This window comes from Pteropus alecto, unplaced genomic scaffold (assembly GCF_000325575.1).
Source record: "Pteropus alecto unplaced genomic scaffold, ASM32557v1 scaffold121, whole genome shotgun sequence".
Lineage (NCBI taxonomy): Eukaryota > Metazoa > Chordata > Mammalia > Chiroptera > Pteropodidae > Pteropus > Pteropus alecto.
In genome coordinates, this window is record NW_006434369.1 from 13,574,998 (window position 1) to 13,596,014 (window position 21,017).

A 21,017-nucleotide genomic window follows, 5' to 3' on the forward strand; every position below is an offset into this window, starting at 1 on the left:
TGGAGGGATTACTGACACACAGACTGCTGGGCCCACTCCCCAAGATTCTGGGTCAGTAGGTCTGGGGAGGGGCCTGGTTATTTGCTTTGCTGGTAAGTTCCCAGGTGGATGATGCTGATGCTGTTGGGACACAGGCAGTTCAAAAGAGACTGATCTCAGAGATATTTCGAGGAATCCAGCCAAAGGAAGGAAGCCTCACTGGCTCTTCTGAGGCTTTGAGTCAAGATGGTCGCAGTATTTGGAGCACTTAGATTTGACCAGATGTGCCTTTCTTATTTATACACCCACCCCAGGTCTTAAACCTTCTGACAGAAGTGTGGCACTTGGGCATGTGACGGGGCATTTTGGCATTCCACCCTCAGGGCTATGCTGTCTCCCAAGCAGACCGTGCAGAGGCCTATGAGCCAGGTGCATCTCTAGGGATCCATGCAATGCCTAGATTCCTGCAACCAGAAACAGTTTTGCTTTCCCCCAGGATAACAGATAAAATCCCCATATGCTCCTTGGAAGGGCTGTGCTTACCATCACCCTTGGGCCCAGTCACTGCCTAGAAGTGTAGTAGGCATTTATATATTAGCAGCCTACACAGAACTGAAATCAGGCTCCACTTGAAATGACAAGTCTGTTCCTGCTACCATCCCATTTCCCACTGGCAAGGAGCTCAGCGCTGCACTCAGGCCCAAAAGCACAACAAACCAATTCCTAAATCCCAGCCAGCTTCGTGGGTCTGTCTCCCGGGACTGTTCACGGTATCAGTTCTGTATCAGCCGAGGTCCAGTATTTGAACAGGGAAAGTTTTATGTCGCTCTAATGAGGTTAGAATAATAAGGGATTGGCTAGTAAGAAGTAAAGAGAACTCTAAACAGTATAGGAATGACAGCTACAAGAAGAAGCCTCTCCCCTGGCGCACTGGAGGAAGAGCCCCACCTCCAGCGCCACGATCGGCGCTCATCTGAGAGAGCGCCGCTGCGGGTCACTGAACGGCTGGCAGGGTGCTGGTGGTGCCACATTCACGAGGCTTGCTGGAAATCCAGCCTCTAGGCTCCCAGGGTAAGCTCTTCACAGGGAGGTGTCTTACTAGAGGAAGCTTGCTACAGATCTTCTGAGGAAGATGCCAGAGGAAGGACTGGGTGCTGGGTGCATGCATCGTAGGAGGCTGGCACTGGAGAATCCCGGAACTACTGCATGAGCACACAGTAACGCAGTCCTCTTGCAATATCTCTCCACTGCCCTCTGCTGACGAAACTGAGTGTCATGCCAGCCAGCAAAGGACAAATATTTAAAGGGCCCAGATCCACTTTCTCAGCGCAACCAACAAATGGTGAACTTGGAACTGCACTAAACTAAATTGACAAGTGACACAATTCCCAAAGATTGTTTAGTTCTTGACAAAAGAGTCCAGGTTATGGGAGTTTGGCAAATCTATTCTTTGATCAGAGGAATTGACTTGTGGAATTGGAAGGGACATTTAAGAGCTTCTCTGTCAAATCCCTTCACATTATGGGTGCCAGATGATTTGATTCAGGCCATACAGCTAGTTAGGATAGTCAGAGTGGGAGAGAGGGACCGCCTAACCCTGTTTTCCTCACGTTCTCACTCTGTCTTCCATAGGGCTTGGCCATTTAAAAAGGCAAGTAGACCATTAACACTTCTTTACACCCAAGTTGAAAAACCTCATTTAAATGAATAAATACTCCCACCCCAAAGAGAACTCAAGTCTCAGGTTGTCTAGTTATAAGCCAGGGGAATATCTTGACTTCCAAAAAGCAAAACAAAACAAAACTCACTTTCTTGTTTGTCTGATTCTACAGAGTTATTTTTAATGAAATGTGAGGAAAAGATAGTATGACAAATGCAGCCCTTTACAAACTGAGCTTGGCATTGTAGGGCCCAGCAAAGATTTGTTGATTTGATTTATGCCTCACCTGGCACAGTCCTTGGAGGTTGGGCCATGTGTTCTCTTGTGAATATCAAGATAACCATTTTCATAGCAATGCTAATAACAATTCCTAACATTTACTGAATGCTTCTTGTGTACCTGACCTCCTGCTATATGCTTTGCAAGCAGGAGCTCATGAGACTCCACTTTCTTTTCCTCTAATTCTAAAATAATTTTCTCATCAGGTATCAAGTACACCCGGAAAAATCAAACCAGGGAAGTATCTTAATCTGCTAGGGCTGCCGTGACAAATATCACAGACCGTGTGGGTTAAACTACAGAAATTTATTTCCTCACACTTCTAGAGGTTGGAAGTCCTGGATCAAGGCAGCGTTGGTCTCTCCTGAGGCGTCTCTCCTCGCTTGCAGATGACTGCCTTCTCCCTGTGCCCTCACACGGTCTTTTTCTGTGCACGCATGTCCCTGGTGTGTCTGTGTGTCGATTTCTTCTTCTTTTAAGGACACCAGTCAGACTGGATAAGGGCCCACACTAATGGCCCCATTTTAACTAATCACCTCTTGTAATGTCCTGTCTCCAAATATAGTCACATTCTGAGATACGAGTGGGGATACGATTGAAATCTGGAGGGGTACGATTTGTCAAAAGTTCAGAAATCACCGAAGTAAAATCAATGAATCACTGAGGTAGTGGTAATTAATAAAAGTTTATTGTGCACACACCAAAAAGAGTTTACAAACTGGAGCATTCAAACCAAAACATGGGATGAGGCTCAGGGGTGCATCCTCATAAAGCAGCTTACAGGGTTAGAAAGCGTGACTATTTATTCTTCGCAGTGAATGGTTAACATTTTAGAACTTTCAGTGGTCACCTCGTCTCAACCTTGGGAACCAGTTCAAGTTCTGCCTGATTTTGAGGCATAAACAAAAAATGACCCAGGTCAAGTTAGTCTTGCTAAATAAGCTAAAGTTTGTATGACTAAACTGGTTTGTCTGCTCAGGGAATCTTCAAGGCTGGTCTCTGTTTTTTTATTTTAACAAATCGAACATATGAATATGGGGTGCATTCAGCCCATAGCAGGTAGTATTTTTTTTTTTTTAACTATAAACTTGAATATATACGTGGTTAAGGGCTTTGAGTAACAATTTAAGAAACACCATCTGTCAAAGTTCAGCTGCCCTTCTGTACCTCATGATCCTGTTAAATTTGTCTTCTGATAAACATGTAAGATTTGCGGCCTCCAAACTCTTAAAAATATGTGAAGCCCATTCTACTTTTAAAATTCGAAGTGGCTTCTTGGAGGCCTCTCTCTAGTACCAATAAAAAATTGAACTCTGGGCCCAGAATTTCTGTGATATAATGTAGAGGATCTTGTCCAACCGCCCTGGGACACAACAGAGACCCATAACTCTTATTGACTAACGCTTCTCGCACACCCAATAGGTGAAAGGGATTATTCGCTGCCTCCCACAGACAGTGCAGACTTGGAAGAAGAGTTCACACTCCCTCACGGAGAGAAGGGGGAAGGGACATTGTCAGAATCCAGGCCGCTCCTCAAAGCTCAGGTGGGGGCGATGCAGGACTTGCCAACAGCAGGACTCAGCACTGGGCTTTGCCACAAGCTGGTCGCCTGCGCCCAGACCCAGGGTTTCCTGCTGCCTCTTAGAAAATGACAAATTTTAAAATGAATAGAGAATAGATGATAATTTTGTATGACATGAAGAAGCATTTAAATGGGCCAAGTTAGGGAGATTTTTTCTGTATAATCAGAAGTGAAATTAAGGCTTTTCTTGTCCCACTCTGTGAAATGACTCTGGCACCATTGTCTGAGTCACAGCACCCTCTGAAAAAGCTTAGTTGTCCCCATGTGATCCTAGATATAGAAGACTGAAGGTCTATCTCAGTGAAGGCCTTAAGTACTCAAAGAGGCCTGGGGACTGTCACTTTCAGGGGCTTCTACTTATTTGAAGCTCTATACGCACCTTACATTCTGGGAAATGGCATTTTATACCCATTTTGGAAACAGATATAAAGGTCCAGAGGAGCAGGACTGCATGCAGATTGTGGGGCTGAGATTTGAACCCGGGGCCGTTTGGCTCCAAATCCCAGAAGCTTTGTACCATATCACCCTCCAGGACACCTGTCAGTGGATGGGTCCCAGAGTTCTGCATATTAGAAAGTTTGGGGTGGGAGGGGGTGGGGGTGGTGGGTAGGGTTAAAATTCAGCATGTAGCTGAACCTCAGAGACTCTGATGAAATTGGCCTGGGGTAGGGTCCATCATGTGGGATCTAAACAGTCCCCAGGTGAGTCTAATAGGCAGCTAAGGCAGAAAACAACCGCCTTCCATGAAAAGCACTTGGAAAGGTCAAAGCTACCAAGTGTGCTCTCTGTGAAGTGAGTAGGAGTCATTAATTGAAAACTTTCACATCAGCTTGGCTTAGGCAAAGACACCAGTCCTGCTACTGGCCTACTTTAGGGATGAGCCAAAACCTAGAGTCCCACCCACTGCCCAGATTACACAGCCGCTCGGGGGTGGTGAATCAGCTTCGTTCCCATCCATTAAAATACAGATACTGAGTAGCTAAAATGTGTGGGGCACTGGGCTAAGTTTTGGAGGGAACACAAAAGAGAAAATTGCTCCTGCCCTGTTCTTCAGTCTAGCTAAGACAGCTCAGTCAAAAAAAGAAAAAGAAAAAAAAAAGACAATATCGATATATTCCAATATATGATAAAAATAAAGAACAAAGTAAGTGATCTTTCAAGAACCAGAGTAGTCAGGGAAGGCTTCCAGGAGCGGGTGAGACTGAAGGAGCAGAACTGGACTTGGAAGAATCTGCCAGGAGGGCATGGTGGTGCAGGGGCATGGTGGTCATTAATGGAGTGGTCCATCAGGGGACAGGGTGGGTTGCACCAGCTTTGGGAATTAGAGTTTGGAGGTCATCCTCCAAGCTCTGAGGCCATTTGAGGTGTTGGGTAGGGAAGACTCTTGAGAAAGTCTCATCTGGTGTGTGCCAAGACAGGTGTTTGCTATCAAGAGACAGGTGATTGCGAGCCCTGTCTTAATTTCCCCAAACCCCACTGCCCCCCTCACACATACTCGCGGGGCTTCAGTGTGAAGTGGGTTAACCTTTTTCCAGGAACAGGAGAACTATACTGCTGCTTTGGGAGGCTCTGCAGGCAGGAGGAAGAGTGTTGCTGTTTCTCTGCCACAGGGGGACCTAGTAAAGCTACCTCAGATGTTCCCCCTTTGCTACCTGAGGCGAGGACTGGGGGTGGAGCACACAAATCAGTTCCTAACCTGCCCCTGCCCCTGCCCCGGGCTGTGGGGCAGGTTGGGCCTTTGCCTTCTTTGGCAAAAAGAAGAGCTGTTCTCTAGACCTTCTTCACTGGCTGCTCCAGCCTAAAAGCTTGAACTCCCCAGTCCTGCCCCTTCTCCCAATAGGGCAGACCCTCTTGAGGCATTTGGCTTTTTTACCTTGAGTCTCCCTTTTCTAGAAACATCCAAAAACTCAGGGGGTTGGCCATGTCCTGAGTCCCTGCCCTTGGCCACAGCTGATTGATCCAGCTGATTGACCCCAGCCAGCTCAATCAGATGCACTTGCCTGGGAATTCAGAGGTGACAGAGAGAAACTCAGAGTCCCTGAGGTGCCCAGCAGAGAGAAGAACCTGGACATCCATGGAAGTTACGCCAGTCAGAGTCTGTTTCTGCTGTTTTTCATTCAAAAGAGCCCACGCAACTCCACCTGTCCTTGCCCCACCTCACTGTTCCACCAGTTCTGTCTCCCTTTTGGGCTCGCCTGCTTCCCTAGCCGCTCCTTTCTTCCAGACCCATCCTCAGGCCCTCCCTGCCCTTCCAACCCTGGGGGACTCTACCCTGGAATGTTGCAAAGCTACGTGGGGTCTTCGGTGTTCAGCTGCATCACTATCGTTCCAGCCCTAACTGATCCCTGTCACTTGGTCTCTAGGAGGGCTGCTCTTTGCAGACGATCTCTGACTGCACTGAAACAAGGGAGCCTTCTCATCTGAATTTCTCAGCGTTCTTCCTCGCCTCGATGTGGTCAGGGGCCTGCATTTTCTTCTCTTCCTGGGTCCCCATCTCAGAGGAATCTAGCCCTTGTTCTTTAGAGCCAGGTCATCCCTTCTTCCCTGTTTGCCTCCTCCAGGACCTTGGTCAGCTTTCTCCCTTGCCTTATCAATGATTTCCCTGCAACTGAGAGAGGGAATTTTTCTCAAACTTCCCTCACCCTGCCCCCCAAAATGTTTCCTTTGGTCCTTAAAAGTCTCCCCAGCACTCTGCAATGCCCTCCGATAACAACCTAACTCGCTCCTCCCCTCCAGTCTCTGCCAAACTCCCTGTCCTCACATCTTCACCGCTACTCATCCCAGCTGCGTCCATCAGGCTTCTGCCTCCATGCCCCTCCTGCTGGTCGGGTCACAGCAAGTCATCAAACCCAACAGCCTGACTTCATCTTCCCTGTCCTGGTGGTCATGGGCACCCCGTCTCCCTTTTCTTAGGCAGTACTGTTCTCACTGCTTCTCTGAGCTTTTTGTCCTCTTATCCTCCGACTCTTTCTTCCCCAGGGCGTCATGTCTCTCTCTGGGTCTCTGTCTCTCGGTCTCTCTTGCCCTCTTTCCCCTCTCCCACTCCCCATTCGCGATCTCATTCACGCTTAGAGCTTCGGCTCCCACGTGACTCAAGTCCTGCCTGAGCTCTCACCTGTCTCCTAGCTGCAGGACATCCCCACCTGGATGCCCATAGTGGACCCTGAAAAAGCTCCCTCTCCTCCTGGTGGCCACTCTTAGTTCTCCTCTTGAGGAACTTTCCATTCGGGAAGTTCAGGGACATCTGACTTATCCACTGCTCCAAGAATGGCATGTGACCCAGCGATGGGGCACCTGGCTCAGACCAGCCAGAGTGAATAAATCCTGGTGCCTAGTGAGAGAGAACTCACTGCTGGGTTTGCTAAACTGTTGAATGTGAGGCTGAGTTCCTGGGGCCACTATCGCTGCCATTCTGGGCACCTTCCTTGAGGATGAAAGCAACATAAAGAAAGTGGAGCGGGGAGAAGGGACAAGGCAATTCCAGCGCCATCCTGTGAGCATCTGAGTCCGGCTGTGTGTAAAGGCCCCACTTCGGGACTTTCTGCAAGATGGCTAACCCAGGCCCATTTGTGTGTAAGCTGGTCTGGGTTGGGCTTCTGTCATTTGCTATCAAAGGCCTCCTATAGGCACCGCAAACAAGACTGAACCCACGATGTCCATGACCCAACAGACCAGCTCCTCATCTGGCTTCACTCACGGCCCCGCCTCTTCCAGCCACACATCTGCGTCTCTGACTGTTGACCTCTCCCTCCAATCTTCCACGAGCAGTGCCAAGAGTTCTCTCTCCATCACTCCTGTCTTCTCCATCCCACTCCAAACCCTCATTATCTGTAGCCCAGATGATTTTAATACCTTCCTTGCTGGGCTTCCTGCCTCCACTCTACTCTATACTCCGCTGCTTGGATGTTTTTCGACTGCAGCTCTGACCTGCTAACTGACGTGCTCAATGACCTTCTGTGACTCCACTTGCTACCAGAACCCAGCTCAAGTTTTCAAAGCTCTCCCAATTCCCTAATTCACTTATTCATACATTTTTCACTGTCCAGGGTGCGAGTCAGGCAGGATCCCTACCTACTCTTCGGCCATTAGCTCACCCCACTCCGGCAGGCCCCGCACCCTGCACCCCACTGCTCCCTGCACTCTCCCCAGACCTCCCTGGTGTCCCAGCCCCACCATGCCCCCTGCCTGTTGAAACTTTCCAAGGTGCCTCTCTCCAGGAGCTTCTGAGTCCCCATCCAGAAGTATCCTGGCCACCCACGGTGCCCTGTGCCTCTGAGCACCCACGGTGCCCTGTGCCTCTGCGCCACTGAACAATGCTGTCCTCCTACCAGGTTACTTGCCTACATCCCTCCTAGGCTCCTAGAGAGCAGTCTGTGTCTCTCTCATCTTTGGGCTTCCTCCTAAGGAAGTCTCTGCGCACCCTGGGTGCTCACAGGGATTTGCTGAATGAATGAAGGAATGGACACACCTGACTGCGACGCCTCCTGGGCCCCACGTTCCTCTTCATCCTCTGGCCCGGCCTCCTTCCAGGTGGTTCCAACATGCCAGAGAGCCCTGTCTGCTATTTGCTTGGCTGTGCTCCCCTAACCCTGCTTTCAGAGATAATCACAAAACTCATCTCAGAGAAAGCCAACCTGCAAACACTTTTCCTGCTCCTTTCTTCTCCCACAGTTAAACACACAAACTTGCTCACTGCACTGTCCCCAGATCTCCCTGGGCTTGGAGTCCCACACAACACAATGCAGGGAGAGAGGGCTGAATGGTGGAGCACGGGGAGTTTTTAGGGCAGTGAAACTACTCTGCACAATACTATAATGGTGGATACACGTCACCATACATTTGTTCAAACCCACAGAATGTGCAACACCAAGAGTGAGCCCTCATGTCAACCATGGACTCGGTGATGATGTATCAACGGAGGTTCATCGATTGTAACAAACGTCCCGCTATGATGAGGGGTGTTGATAGTGGGGGAGGCTGCACATGTGGGGGCGAGGGAGTGTACAGGAGATCTCTTTATCTTCCTCTCAGTTATGCCATGAACCTAAAACTGCTCTAAAAAAATAAGTCTTAAAGAAAAAGAGATAATACATAACAGGAAAAATTGGCATGGTATAATTCAGTTTCGATAAAAAAATTACTAAGTGTTTTCCTCTTTTTATTTTCACTGCCCACACCCTCCAGGCCCTATGCCACATCCTCCCTGGCTTCTGCTGTCACTCTCTTCTTGGCACTGGCAGGTCCCCCTGTGACTCACCTTTCGTTATGCCTCCCCTTCCTTCTCCCTTCGCTCACGGTCACAAAGTCTTTCTCACTTCAGCCCTACCTTTCTCCGGCAGCATCCAAACTCTTGAGAATCACTTACTTTGGGTGAGGGAGGCGGGCTGTTCTGCTGGCCGGTATGGCCCCTGCTGGCCCACAGGTCCCAGAGCTGGAGGAAGGGTGTCATCGGCGAGCGGGCACACGCCACACACGGCAGAGTGCTACGCTTTCACTAAGAGCTCAGGGCAGGGATTGGCACAGGCCTTGTGTGGTGAAGATGGAAGGAAGACAAACCCGACATTACTGCTGGCTTGACAGAGCCTCACTAGTTCTGATCATGAAACCAGAGACCATTTTCCGTAAAGCAGCAAATACCACTGCGTGCAGACCCAAGGGGAGCAAATATGTTCTGGGCTCGAGGTTGGTGGGGAGACAACAGCCCCTCAGGAAACCAGTGGACTGGCCTGAGACACTGACGTGGGTGCTGGGCACTGGGGCTGGGGCCAATGAAAACACACAGTCTGGGTTCCGGACCTCCGAGGCGAGCGCCTCAGAGAGAGGAGGAAAATGGAGCAGTGTCACAGTACCAGTGCTTGGAGTTCGGTGCTCTGAAGGCACCATCTTGAAATTCTTTATGATTTTATCTCCGAACTGGGTTTTGTGAGTGAAATCCCGTGACACGATGGCATGTGCACTGGGGCTTAGAGCCTTGGCTCGTGCGTGGTCCTGCCTCCCTCCACCTCCCGCCTTCCTGGGATAGAGTCTTGGGTGCCTGCTCTCTACCCTTGTCTAGAGATTGCCGCTCCCTTGGTCCCCTGGTGGAGGCCTGGGTATGGGTGCATGAAAAGTCAGAGTGTGTCCCACATGCCCAGTTTCAAGTGAGGCCTCAGGTAACCTGTGGCCACAAGGATTCCCATGCATGAGGGAGTGTGACCTTAAATAGCAAAGAAACACCAGAGGCAGACAGAGAGGGAGTGGGGGGAGAGGGAGAGAGAGAGGGAGAGGGAGGAAAAAAGAAGAGATGAAAAGGTTTTTTTCTGCTTTTTGAACCAGGGCTCTGCATTTTCATTTTGCACTGGGTCCTGCAAAGCATGCAGGAGAGGGAGAGAGAGAGGGAGAGGGAGGAAAAAGGAAGAGATGAAAAAGGTTTTTTTTCTGCTTTTTGAACCAGGGCTCCGCATTTTCATTTTGCACTGGGTCCTGCAAAGCATGCGACCAACCCTGGCTGAAAAACCACCAGGGGTCAGAAGACAGGTGGCCCAGAGTTTTAGGAACGCAAGTTAAGTGGAGGCACTTGCTTGCTGAACATGGTGCCGGGTACGACTGACGGCCAGGAGTCTGGGACTGTCTTTGACTTCTGGAGCAGTGGTTTTCAAACTTTCCTGGGCTTCACAATTCTCTGGGAATTTTCTAAGATAACTAGGCCCCACCTCCTGAGATCTTGAATCAATAGGTCTGAAGCTGAACTTTTAACAAACAATTCAGGGAATTCTTTTTAGTGGGTGGGTGACCCACACAGAGGTGCCTGGCGAGAGGGAGAAGAAAGTCCTCCGGAGGTTCTGGCCAGTAGGTGCAGGTGGGGCAGAGGTGAGCTCTCCCTACAGAGCCCCGCCCACTGCCGAGTTCTGACCCTATGTTTTAATGTCATTTGTTGCACGGCAGAAGAGAGCTGGAATGGTTGGGAATTCACTGAGTAACCTTGGGAATATGTGGATGGCACCCAAATCGCATCTGTTTCCATGTCTCACAGAAGCATATGTTGGAGGAGGTCATTGAGAGGACATGACCTCTGGCTGACCCTTGAGCCGGACCTGGGCAATCGGAGGCTCCCCACCTCCTCTCCATCCTTGGAATGTATGTATGTTCTACTCACTGTTTGCACGGTGGGAGCCATTTTCAAGGATGCAGCCTGGAGAGGAAAAGGTGTCGTTGAGACCACCCAAAGGTGCATGTGACTGAGCCCTGCTAAGGCCTCTCTACATACTTTTAAGATCCCAGTAGATAGGTGTGGAGATCTGTTGTCTTGCAGTTGCCGGAGATGAGCCTCGTATGTCAGCTCCTTGCTTATTAACTTGCCACCTGCCAACCTGGAGCAGTCTGCCTCTTCCTTCCATCTCTCCTTGCCCTCTGTGTGCAGGGGCTGGTTTAAGAACCAAAAGCACGTGCTCCTGCTTTTCTGTAGCTGCTCTTTAAGTGGACAACACACCATCACGGTACCCCATACCATCCACATTCAGTTTAGAATTTTTCTGGTGGGCAGTTTCAGCCTAACAAGGCCACGCATTAGCTGGCCAACCTGAGCAAATCATTTCAACCCTCCCCTCTGCTCTGAGGCGATAAGGATTTTTTTCCTTCCCAACTTATGGGACGTGGGTGACGACAAAAACTAGATACAGGAGCACACTCTTGCAATGTGCAAAGTGCTGTAAAAACAGGTTTGAGAATGAGAAAGGCCAAAAAAAAAAAAAAAAGTTGGGCCTAATTAAACAATAATATTCAATGAATAAAAAATGGTGTCTGAAAAGCAAGATGACTACTTTAATTTTTCTCTTCATATTTTCCTGCAGCGCCCAAATTTTCTAAACTGAGCAGCTATCACTTTTATTTAAAAGCCCCGTGAAAGATCTGTCCCAGGTCCAAGGATGAAGGCAGGGCATGGAGAGCAGATGCCTGCCTCTGGCCTCCTCCGCCAGCCTGCGCTGACTCTGCCCCGACAGCCAGCGAGGTTTGAGGCGGCCAAGAGCAAGGGCCACCAGGTATGTCACTTCACATTTGGCTGTGGCTTCCTTCCCGTAAAAGTAAATTGGGAAAGGAGCGCCCGCTGGTTTCTTATTTAAGACACTGACTTCGGCAGCCTGGAATCGAAGGGGACTGTTTTGTTGTTGTTAAAGAGCAACCTTCAATTTTAAGTTTAAAATAAACCCAGTCATCCTCTCTAGTTCCTGGCTCCTCAGGGAGTTTGGGATGGAAGAGGAGGGGCCAGGCAGCTGGGCTGTCCGCAGCACGTTGGAGTGTCTTTCTCCCTACTAGGTCCCTTCAATGAGCCTTTGGAATCCAAGAGTAAGACAAAAGTACAGAAACTGTGAAGGAGATTTTGGGGTGAAGCAGGGGCCGGGGGAGTTGCCACCAGAAGGGCCCAGAATCTGCACACTCCAGAGTTCTTTCTCGCTTCGAATTCCTCCTCTTGATATAGATTCTCTCTTTTAACTGAGAATCTACAGCCATCTCTGCAGCGGCTGCCAGGGCCATCTTCTTCGGAACCCAGCTTTGGGGCTCTGGACCAGACTTCTCACACATTCATTGTGTGCACAAATCCGCGGGGCTCCTGTCACCAGACATGGCTGTGGACTCGGCGGATCTGGGCCGGCCAAGGGGCTCATTTCTAACAAGCTCCCGGGGTGCTGAAGCTGCAGGTCTGCAGCCCACACTTTGTGTAACAAGGCTGAAAGGAAGGGCTGGGCCTCATCCCGGTGCTGGGGCCGCCTCACCCCCGTGCCCTCCGGTAGACAGACTGGGCCTGCACCGCCCAGTGGAAGAGGCTGAGATTTGGGACTTCCTCTGGCGCAGCCCTATGTGAAGGAGGAGTGAGAGCTCAAGGCCCCTCCCTCCCACACCCCCAGGGCGGGATGTCTGATAAGCACCAAGGCCAAAACAGAGTTCTGGTCCACTGTGAGCCCGGTGGCTGGGAGTGGCGGGTGACTGAACTACAGAGCCAAAGGGGGCGGCCACTGTCTGGGACGCGCCTCCGTTGCAGGGAGCGTTTTGATGGGCTGGGTGAGGTTGCGAACCCACGCTTCTCCAGCCCAGGTGGGCAGCAGAACAGGTTGCCCCAGGGTGAGAGGTTCCCAGGACTCTCTCCTGGGCCTGATCTCTTCTCACGGTCAAATTGGCAAAAGCCAGGCCTATGGAGGAGTGGGAAGAACCGGTGTGTTCTGGCAGCCTGGGGCTGACTTGGGATCTTGGGGACTGAGTGTGGTGCCAGAAATTGTTCAAGATCAAGGACTTTCCCCATGAAGAACCCCTTCCCTGCTTGTTTGTCTTCTACCCCCCACCCAGGTGTCCAGCCAGCAGGGCTCTCTGTCAGCCAGGGAGGAGGAGGTGGCCTTGAGGGCCGTTCCTAAAGCTCAGTCATCCCCCACAAGCCTCCTCCTCAGGCCATCCCTTCAACATCTGTGGAATGAATGTGTCCTGTGCAACGTCTGCCCACTTGCCTCCCCGGGCAACAGGTGCAGCATTCTTACGCGGAGACGTGCACAGAACCCACAGTAATGAGAGACGATGACAATTCCTGTCATGCTTACTCGGCAGCAGGTGCTGTCCCAAGCACCTTATGTGTATTAAGTCATTTGGTCTTCCCCCCAGTCCTATGTGGTGGGTACTATTGTTACCCTCTTCTTAGAGATGGGGATGCTGAGGCACAAGGCCATTCATCTGGCGTAAGAAGCAGAGCTGGGATTTGCATGCCAGCCAGCTTGCCCCGAGACCTGGCTCTTGGCCATTTCTCTACTCTGCATCTCTTATGCAGGGCAGATGGCTGGCTGTGTATTCAGGCAGGAGGACCTGACATTTGAGTCCCTCCCCCCAGAGCTGGCTCCCCTCCACCTGCACCCTGGATAAATTCCCTGCGTGTCCCTCATCTGAGCTCCCACATATCAGTCTCTCAGTGTGTTGATTAAACTCTCTGTCTCTCGAGGGTTTAAGGTTTGCCTTTTATAGAGATATTCAAGAGCAGGTCTGCAAATGGAATACTACATAGCCAGTAAAAAAATCATCTTGTAGTAGTAGGAAAATATTTCTTGATGGGAAATGTTTACGATCTGTTGCTTAGTAAAAAGTAACAGCTTCCATAACAGTGTGCATAGAATGATATCCTTTTTATAAAAACTATAGCAGGTGTGTATATGTGCGCATATGATATATACGTGTATATTAACATAGACCACATATATCTAAGTGATGAAATAATAAAGCAGTCATCTCTGGATGGTGGGATTATCTGTGAGTTTCTTTTTCTTTGTGCTCTTTTGTATTTTCAAAGTTTCCTGCATTATGCATGTATTACTTCTATAACTAGAAAAAAAGTTTTTTTTCAGAAAAAAAAAACATTCCCTCTCAGACATGCGATGATGTTCTTTCCATGAATGTGAGGTTCCTAGGGTAGTCAAATCCATAGAGACAGAAAGTAAAAGGGTGGTTGTCAGGGGCTGGGGGAGGGGATGGGAGTTAGTGTTTGATGGGTCAGAGTATCAGTTTTACAAGGTGAATGGTGGTATTGGTGAGTGGACTTAGTACTACTTGAAAAAGGGTAAGATGGTAAATTTTGTTGTGTATTTTCTCACACTCACACAAATAACATGTGTCGTTCTAACTTGAGATCAGCAGCAAGAGGTAAGTACTCGCTCCTTAATGCTATTTCTGCGGGGAGAGGGAATAGTGATAAAAGGGGCTGCTTGGATCTAAATCCTCAAGGCACAGAGGGACTGATGATTGTCTCATGGGTCAGCAGCACTGACCTTGGAATCAAGGAAGTCAAGGTCAAGCCCAGCCCCACCTTTCACTGGCCATGGCTGCTCCAGCAATGGCCAAATCAGAGAGAGTGATCAGCACGACTGCCCAGGTGGTTGATGTGCTCATGCCCATCTGTCATGTGGACTCATTCCCTAGAAAACGGCGACCAGAAATTGCAGGCAGGGCCATTTGGATTAATGTCCACTCAGCCCATCAAAACTTATCCTACTCAGGCAGAACTACCAGACCGTAGTCAGGAACTTGAAATTTTCAGGCTCTCCCTCCCCCTCGGGAACAGTCCCATTAAGGGCACGGTGTCTGGTGCTCCAGTCTTTTGCTCTGCCTCTTGTCCCTCATGCACATTTTCAGGGAGTGGCCTGACCAACTGCAGCTGTAGCTTGCCCTGGAGCCTCTGCTGGGTTCGTGACCTTCAGAAGACAAACAAGCAGGATGGTCCTAACAGTGAATACATAAGGATGAGGGGCAGGTGTCAGGGTGGTGGGGCAGGCCCAGAAATCACAATGGGGAGGAGGATGCTGTTTCTTTAGGACCCACCACAGAAAGACTTTCATGCTCCTGGTCACAGGGACGTCAGCAGCCACTTTCCAGAAACAGGGTGCTTATGTGGGGCGGACAGAAAGGATCAAGGATTTCTTCCCTTTTTTTCTTTTTCTTGGCAACATATCCTCTACCAGGGTTATCTTTTCAGGAGTGAAGTTCCCTCTTTTAAAAGTTAATTCCAAACATCTAGAAGTTACGGCTAACCTCCAAGCCTGTTTTCTGGGTAAACTTTCAAAGCTTTGACTTGTCTATAGCTTCTGTATCTGTCCGATTTGTCATCCATTCCCTGGTGGCTCCCCTTGAAAACATATCCTAAACCAAACTTCTTCTCGATGACTTCGCCCCCATCGCTCTGCTCCAAGCCACTGCCATCTCTTGCCTGCATTACTGTGGCTGCTTCTTGGGGGTCTCTCTGCATCTGCCCTTGTCCCCATCACTCCACTGTCGATATGCAACCACCATGCCCTTCCTTCCCCTCATCCATTATCACCCCCTCCCCCTGCTCACCCCTCTCCAGTCATGATTGCTTCCGGAGGGCCCAGGATGATTCCTGGGGCCTTTCTGTCTGGGGTCCTCCCCAGACATCTGGGTGGGAGACTTTCTTACTGCTTGCTGTCCTGCGACCTTTCTGGTCATCCTGCCCCATCCCTTCCAGGCCCCATCCCTTCATGGCCTAGTCTTCCCCTTCAACTTGCACTTACTCTGTATCATCCTCGTCCAGTCTATTTACTATTTCCCACCATTAAAATCTAAGTTCCACAAGGAAAAAAATTCGTTTTGTTTTTTTTTGTTGTGTTCTGCATGCCTAGAACAGTGTTTTTGGCACAGCGGCTGCCCAGCAAACGCTTTGTGGAATAAACGCTTAGACAATGTCACTTGGATACCGAGCCAGAACAGAAGACTCGAACACCCCAAGCTCAGTTTGGGTCATAGGCCTTAGCTGCAGTTCGACAAACACGGAAGTGAGACTGACTTTTAAACATAAGCTCCTTCCGTTGTCTCCTTCTAACTGGGAAAGTCGGCACCAGTGCCAAGAACACGGCTGCAGGGCAGAGGCAGAAAGAGCATCATGGCCCCTGGCTCCGTGGGCTACCTGTGCTTGACTGGGATTCTCTGAAGGTACAGCAGAAGAGAAAACCCAAACCCAATTTTTTACCTAACAAACATTATTCTTAACGATGAGGCTCAATCGCTACTGGAGTCGAAAAATAAATTCTGTAAAAAAATGTCCATCTGCCCGTGCTTGCTTTCTCCTCTTCTGAGAGCACTACCTGGAAAACAACACAACCCGAGACCTGGGCCTTCTCTACCATCCGTCCAGGGTGTCAGCCAGAGTGGAAGAAACTCACCAAGGGCGTAGTGACGGAACGCAGGGGAGAGTGAAGGGATGTGGGAAAGAAAAGGGTGGCAGTGGAGGGCAGCTTATTCCGAGGCTGGAGTCGGCTCACAGGTACCAGTCCTGATGCACTGCATCTGCTCGACATCAGATCTCCAACAGGCAGAACTCTTGATAAATTCCATCTTTTCACCTCCGATAGGCTTTCCCCCTACGTAACCCAGACCCAGGGGCTGTGCTCTGAGGACGGGCAGGCTTTGGGTGGGTACGTTTCCCACATGGTCCACACTCCGTTTTTTTCCTATCACACTCCAAAGGGCCGCCCCTTCGCCCTTCATGTGGACCAAGCGCAGTCCGAATTCCCAGGCAGGAAAGTGATTCCATCCATGTGGGGGGTGGGGGTGTGGGAAATGGTGCTCACTGGCGGCCAGCAGCACCCAAACCCAATTGGAGAGGTTGGGGGGCTTGTTTCTTGTGAGCTGCTTATGTTATAATCATTCCTGAGTTACTTGGTTGTTTTTCTTAGCACAAGTCAGTACCCTTCACTGGTATCTCAGCACAGCCAGTCTCCTGGGGCTGGTAAGGGAGGAGTGTGTGTGTGTGAGCACAGGTGCGTGTGGTGGTGAGAGGACTCTGGGAAGCCGTTAAGGGCCAGAGCATTGCAACTCGTCTTGCTGTGACCTAGTGCTTAGGAACTATGTGTGGTCAACACATTTAAGCAACATCTACAATCAGCTTCCCCTGAGGCCAGCATCCTTTAAGAGTTGCTTTTTGAGAACTACTCGCAGCTTAGAAGATTCAGGACTCTCTCTGCCCATTCACTGCTTTACAGTGCAGACCAATCCCCCACCCCCCCCGCCCCCCGGGTTTGAACCTGCTCCATTCCCCTGGGGTCACCGTATGTCCAGAACCCTCCCTTAGATTATAGAGGTTCTTCCCCACCTCAGAGGCAATGCTATCCCTTGTAAGTGGGAAGGGGAGAAGGCAGGGTGGACTTAGGAGTTGCTGCCCATAAAAAAAAAATTACTGGATTTAGCTGTTGCTAAACCAACTCGGGGCCTGCCCACTGGCCCTGGGAGAGCCCACCCTGTGCACTAGGGATGAAGTCATGACCATAGCCAAGCACAAGGGGCTGCTGGGTGATGGAGCTTTCGTGGGTACCAGGGATGTCTGTGCTGATGGTAAGCAGGGCAAGCTGACAGGATTACAGCAAATCACAGGACAACGGTGTGACAGGCAATCTGCCATCTTTAAAATATAACATTTATTGCTTAGATGGTTTGATACAGAACAGCTTTTCTTCTCATTTTGAATTTGGAAGTACTATACAACTGAATACAAAGAGGAACAAAAAGTACCAAAACCAAACTTGTGATTCTGTTCATGTGGCATAAACCAGTTTTGTACATAACATGTAGCAGCAGTTTTTAAGTTCCCTTTAGAAAAAAATATGAATTCTACACATCTATTATTGTTTCCTGTTTAATGCATGGGCTGAAATCACTAGGATCAACTTCCTTCTTGAAGAAAGAGCGGAGAGGAAAGAGACGAACAGAGGGTTGAAGGTATGATGATTCTTTCTGAAACTGGCATCTGACTGTCACGTAGCTTCCCCGGGGCTGCTTGGAAGAAGAAGAGCCCTTTGGGTTTTTTGTTTTGTTTTCACAGCCAGTAGTTTCTTGTAGTGATTGAATCTCTGCATTGTGTCCACAAATCAAAGAGAAAAACAAAAGAGAAGAACTTGCACCTCAAAAAACTTTTCAAAAGATTCATATATATATATATGTGTGTGTGTGTGTGTGTGTATACATACACACACACATATATATATATATATTTTTTTTTTGTAAAAGCCCTGAGAGAAGGAGAAAGAGAATCAAACAAAATGTATGGAAACAAATTAGCTGGACATGCAAACTAAGCTATGATTCACCCAGAGTTTAAACAAATCACAAATTTCACAGTTTAATATTGGGGGTGGGGGAGCAGAACAACCAACAAATAATACATCTCTCAACCTCACTAATAAAATGTGGCAAGACCTTATTGACTATGAGGGTACAGATGAAGGCTAAATAAAGCTTTAAATCAATAGTGATTATTGCGAGCTGCAGCCCCAGCTGCATTTGCCAGGGCGATTCCTGCTACATCTCACTGCAGCGTAGAGTTAAGTCATGGCTTCTCCCCACATGTTGCAAGTTTTAGTGTGGAGAGTTGCAAAGAAAAACAAAACACAAGAAATCCCAAATAATAATAACAACAAAAATAACAACAATCATCATAAAAAATTAAGGGATGCATGAACTGGTTTTAACTAAGCAGACCACACCTGGTATGAAGTGATACAAGGGGATCATTGGTTCTGATGTGTATTCATCTAGAGTAAATAAAACCTCATTTTGAAACTGGTTCATACATCCCTAATACAGTTAAAAATCATATATACCTCAACATTTTTTCTTTCACATGCAAAGATATCACTTTTCATTATCTCAAGAACATCTATCTTCCTTTGAAGTCTGGGTGGTAGGATTTTGGCCACCAGAAACTGGTGAGGAAGTGGAGAGAAAAGGGTGTGTCTGCACACTTACACTCTGAGTGTCAAGGGGGAACACTTAGGGACAAAGGGCAAGGGTCCTGGGAGGGGCGGACAGGGGCTGGGGAGGCTCCCCCAGGGCAAGGCGAGAGGATCTGAGTGGTGGAGCAGCACAGGAGGCCCTGGAGTCACTAAGCCTCGGGCATCCTAGAGGTTCCGGCTGAAGGACAGGATGCCGAGCACAAGCTCAGCTACAGTAGGATATATTTCTTTTCACTGCTGGCGGCTACAGTGAGGGAAGTCTATTGCCTGCAAAAGATGCTCACAGAAAAAAATCCTGCCTTTTTGCACCCAGGGGTTCAGGCTATTTCAGACACTAGAAACAACATGTTTATCACCAAGCACCAATCCCAAATCGCAGGAAGGTAAATATAAATCTACTTCTCATCTTCAACCTTTCTTGCATGTGCAGTTTTATTACCAGTAGTAGTATTTCCTTGCTTTGCAAATGACAGTAGCACAGGAGGGTAAGGCTTGGGCTGGGTCTGGCAGAAGACCGGTGAGTGACAGGCCTCCTTGCTGCCTGGCTTTCTCAGAAGCCCCGGGCACATGCGCCCTCACGCTCCCCTCTCTGAGCTGCTCCTCAGCGCATGTGGACAACTGCTCACGGCCCCTGCTGGATTCTGCAGTCACAGAAGAAAGGCTTGTCTAAGTACAGTAGAAGAGCTCCCACCCAAGTGGCGAGGAAAGCTGCGGGCAGACGCTTACACGGGGACCCGGGGACAGCCCAGGTCTCCAGGACAAATATTGCCCATTTGTTTCTGCTGACTGCAGAGACCAGCAAACTGATGAACTAAAAATAATAATAATAATAATATTAATAATACATATACCGAAAGGGGGGAAATCAGCTATATGACATCTGAGTATGTTCTCCATAGATTAAGTTGCCAGGGTTAACTCTTCTCTGTAAATTAAGAACAAATGTCTCGAGACTTGAACAGTAATAGCGTGTCTGACGCTGAAAGAGTGGAAACACGTATGAAGTTGCAGCTAGAATCCTTCCTGGTTTTGGCTTGAACCAAACTGGAAACCTTCATCAACCACATCCTGCAATACCTAGGACCAAATTTTAGCTCCACCGTGTAGCAGACAAAGGAGAAAGAAAAAAAGAAAAATAGGGCTATCTGAGAAATGAGCATCTCATCCATGTTTCCTCTGGGAATTTACACGAAATTCACATCATTTTCTTCCAGTTATTATTGGCTATGGGTGTCCTAGGGCATGTTTTTTTCTTCTGTTTCCAGCTCACAGAACAAATGTTACTATCACAGATTCGCAAGAACAAGCTCACACACACCAACACAGAAGGTAACGTTAATGCTTAAATGAAAAGGTCCTCTCCAAATAATTCATTAAAATATCTGCTTTGTTTTTTAAAAAGTCAATACAATGTAACACCCAGGACGACACTGAAGGGCTGGTTAAGTAGTTAAGGCACTCGAACTGTCCGTGCTGTGCTGGTTTCTCGCACGGGCATGTGTAAGGCTATGGCACCGAGCGAGTCGGCCCGCTCCTGCTTGGCTCCCTTTCTCCCTCTCTCTCGCTCTCTTTTACTCCCCGACAGCTGAAGGGCACTGAGGAACCCTCATGAAACAAGATTCAGGACACTCTGCTCTGCTGGTTCTCGTCTGTGTGCTGGGGGACGGGATGAGCCGTCATTCCACTCCCAGGAGTGGCGAGGCGCCATCGGCGGCGGCCAGCATGGGGCGGGCAGGCCTCTTGGCGTGCAGCTCCAGCAGGTCTTGCACAAGGGCTGCCGGGCTCTCGGGGTCAGGGTCACCCTGAGGCGCCTGCTCCTTGGGGCTGCCCTCAGAAGCGGCCTTGGGAGCACTCCTGCTGGCTTCTGCCTGCCCGGTTACGGCCGTCCGACCTGCTGCCACCCTCTCCTCCCTGCGGCTGGCATCCTTGGCCAGGCTCTCCTTCCGGCTCCGGGTGACAGCCACGTGGTTGTTGGCCAGCAGGGCTGAGTCAGCCTCGTTCTCCGAGACGGGGTTGTTGCCGCTGTGGGTGGACTCGCTCTCACTGTCCTCCTCACCCCGCTCGTCCTTGTCACTGTCCTTCCCATGGTGTTTGGCATGTCTGGCTTTCTGGTGGACCCGCTGATGGCGAACCAGGCTGTGCTTCAAGGTGAAGGTTCGCTCACAGGTCTGACATTTATATGGCCTTTCTCCTGGAGCAACAGGGGAAAGAAATTGTCTGTTAACAGTAGGCTGCCAGTTACCACCTCTCTGTTCCACACAAGAGCAGGAAT

At 49.3% G+C, this 21,017-nt stretch overlaps 1 protein-coding gene across 1 annotated transcript in view; it reads right to left on the reverse strand.

The window, feature by feature from the left end:
• Nucleotides 1–17,397: 17,397 nt before the first annotated feature.
• The window catches only part of RREB1 (ras responsive element binding protein 1), a 127,682-nt gene continuing 124,062 nt past the window's right edge, over nt 17,398–21,017 (reverse strand). Inside the window, 1 exon segment of the mRNA XM_015587284.2 lies at nt 17,398–20,936. Within this exon segment, the coding sequence (XP_015442770.1) occupies nt 20,422–20,936 (515 nt within the window). The 3' untranslated portion in view covers nt 17,398–20,421.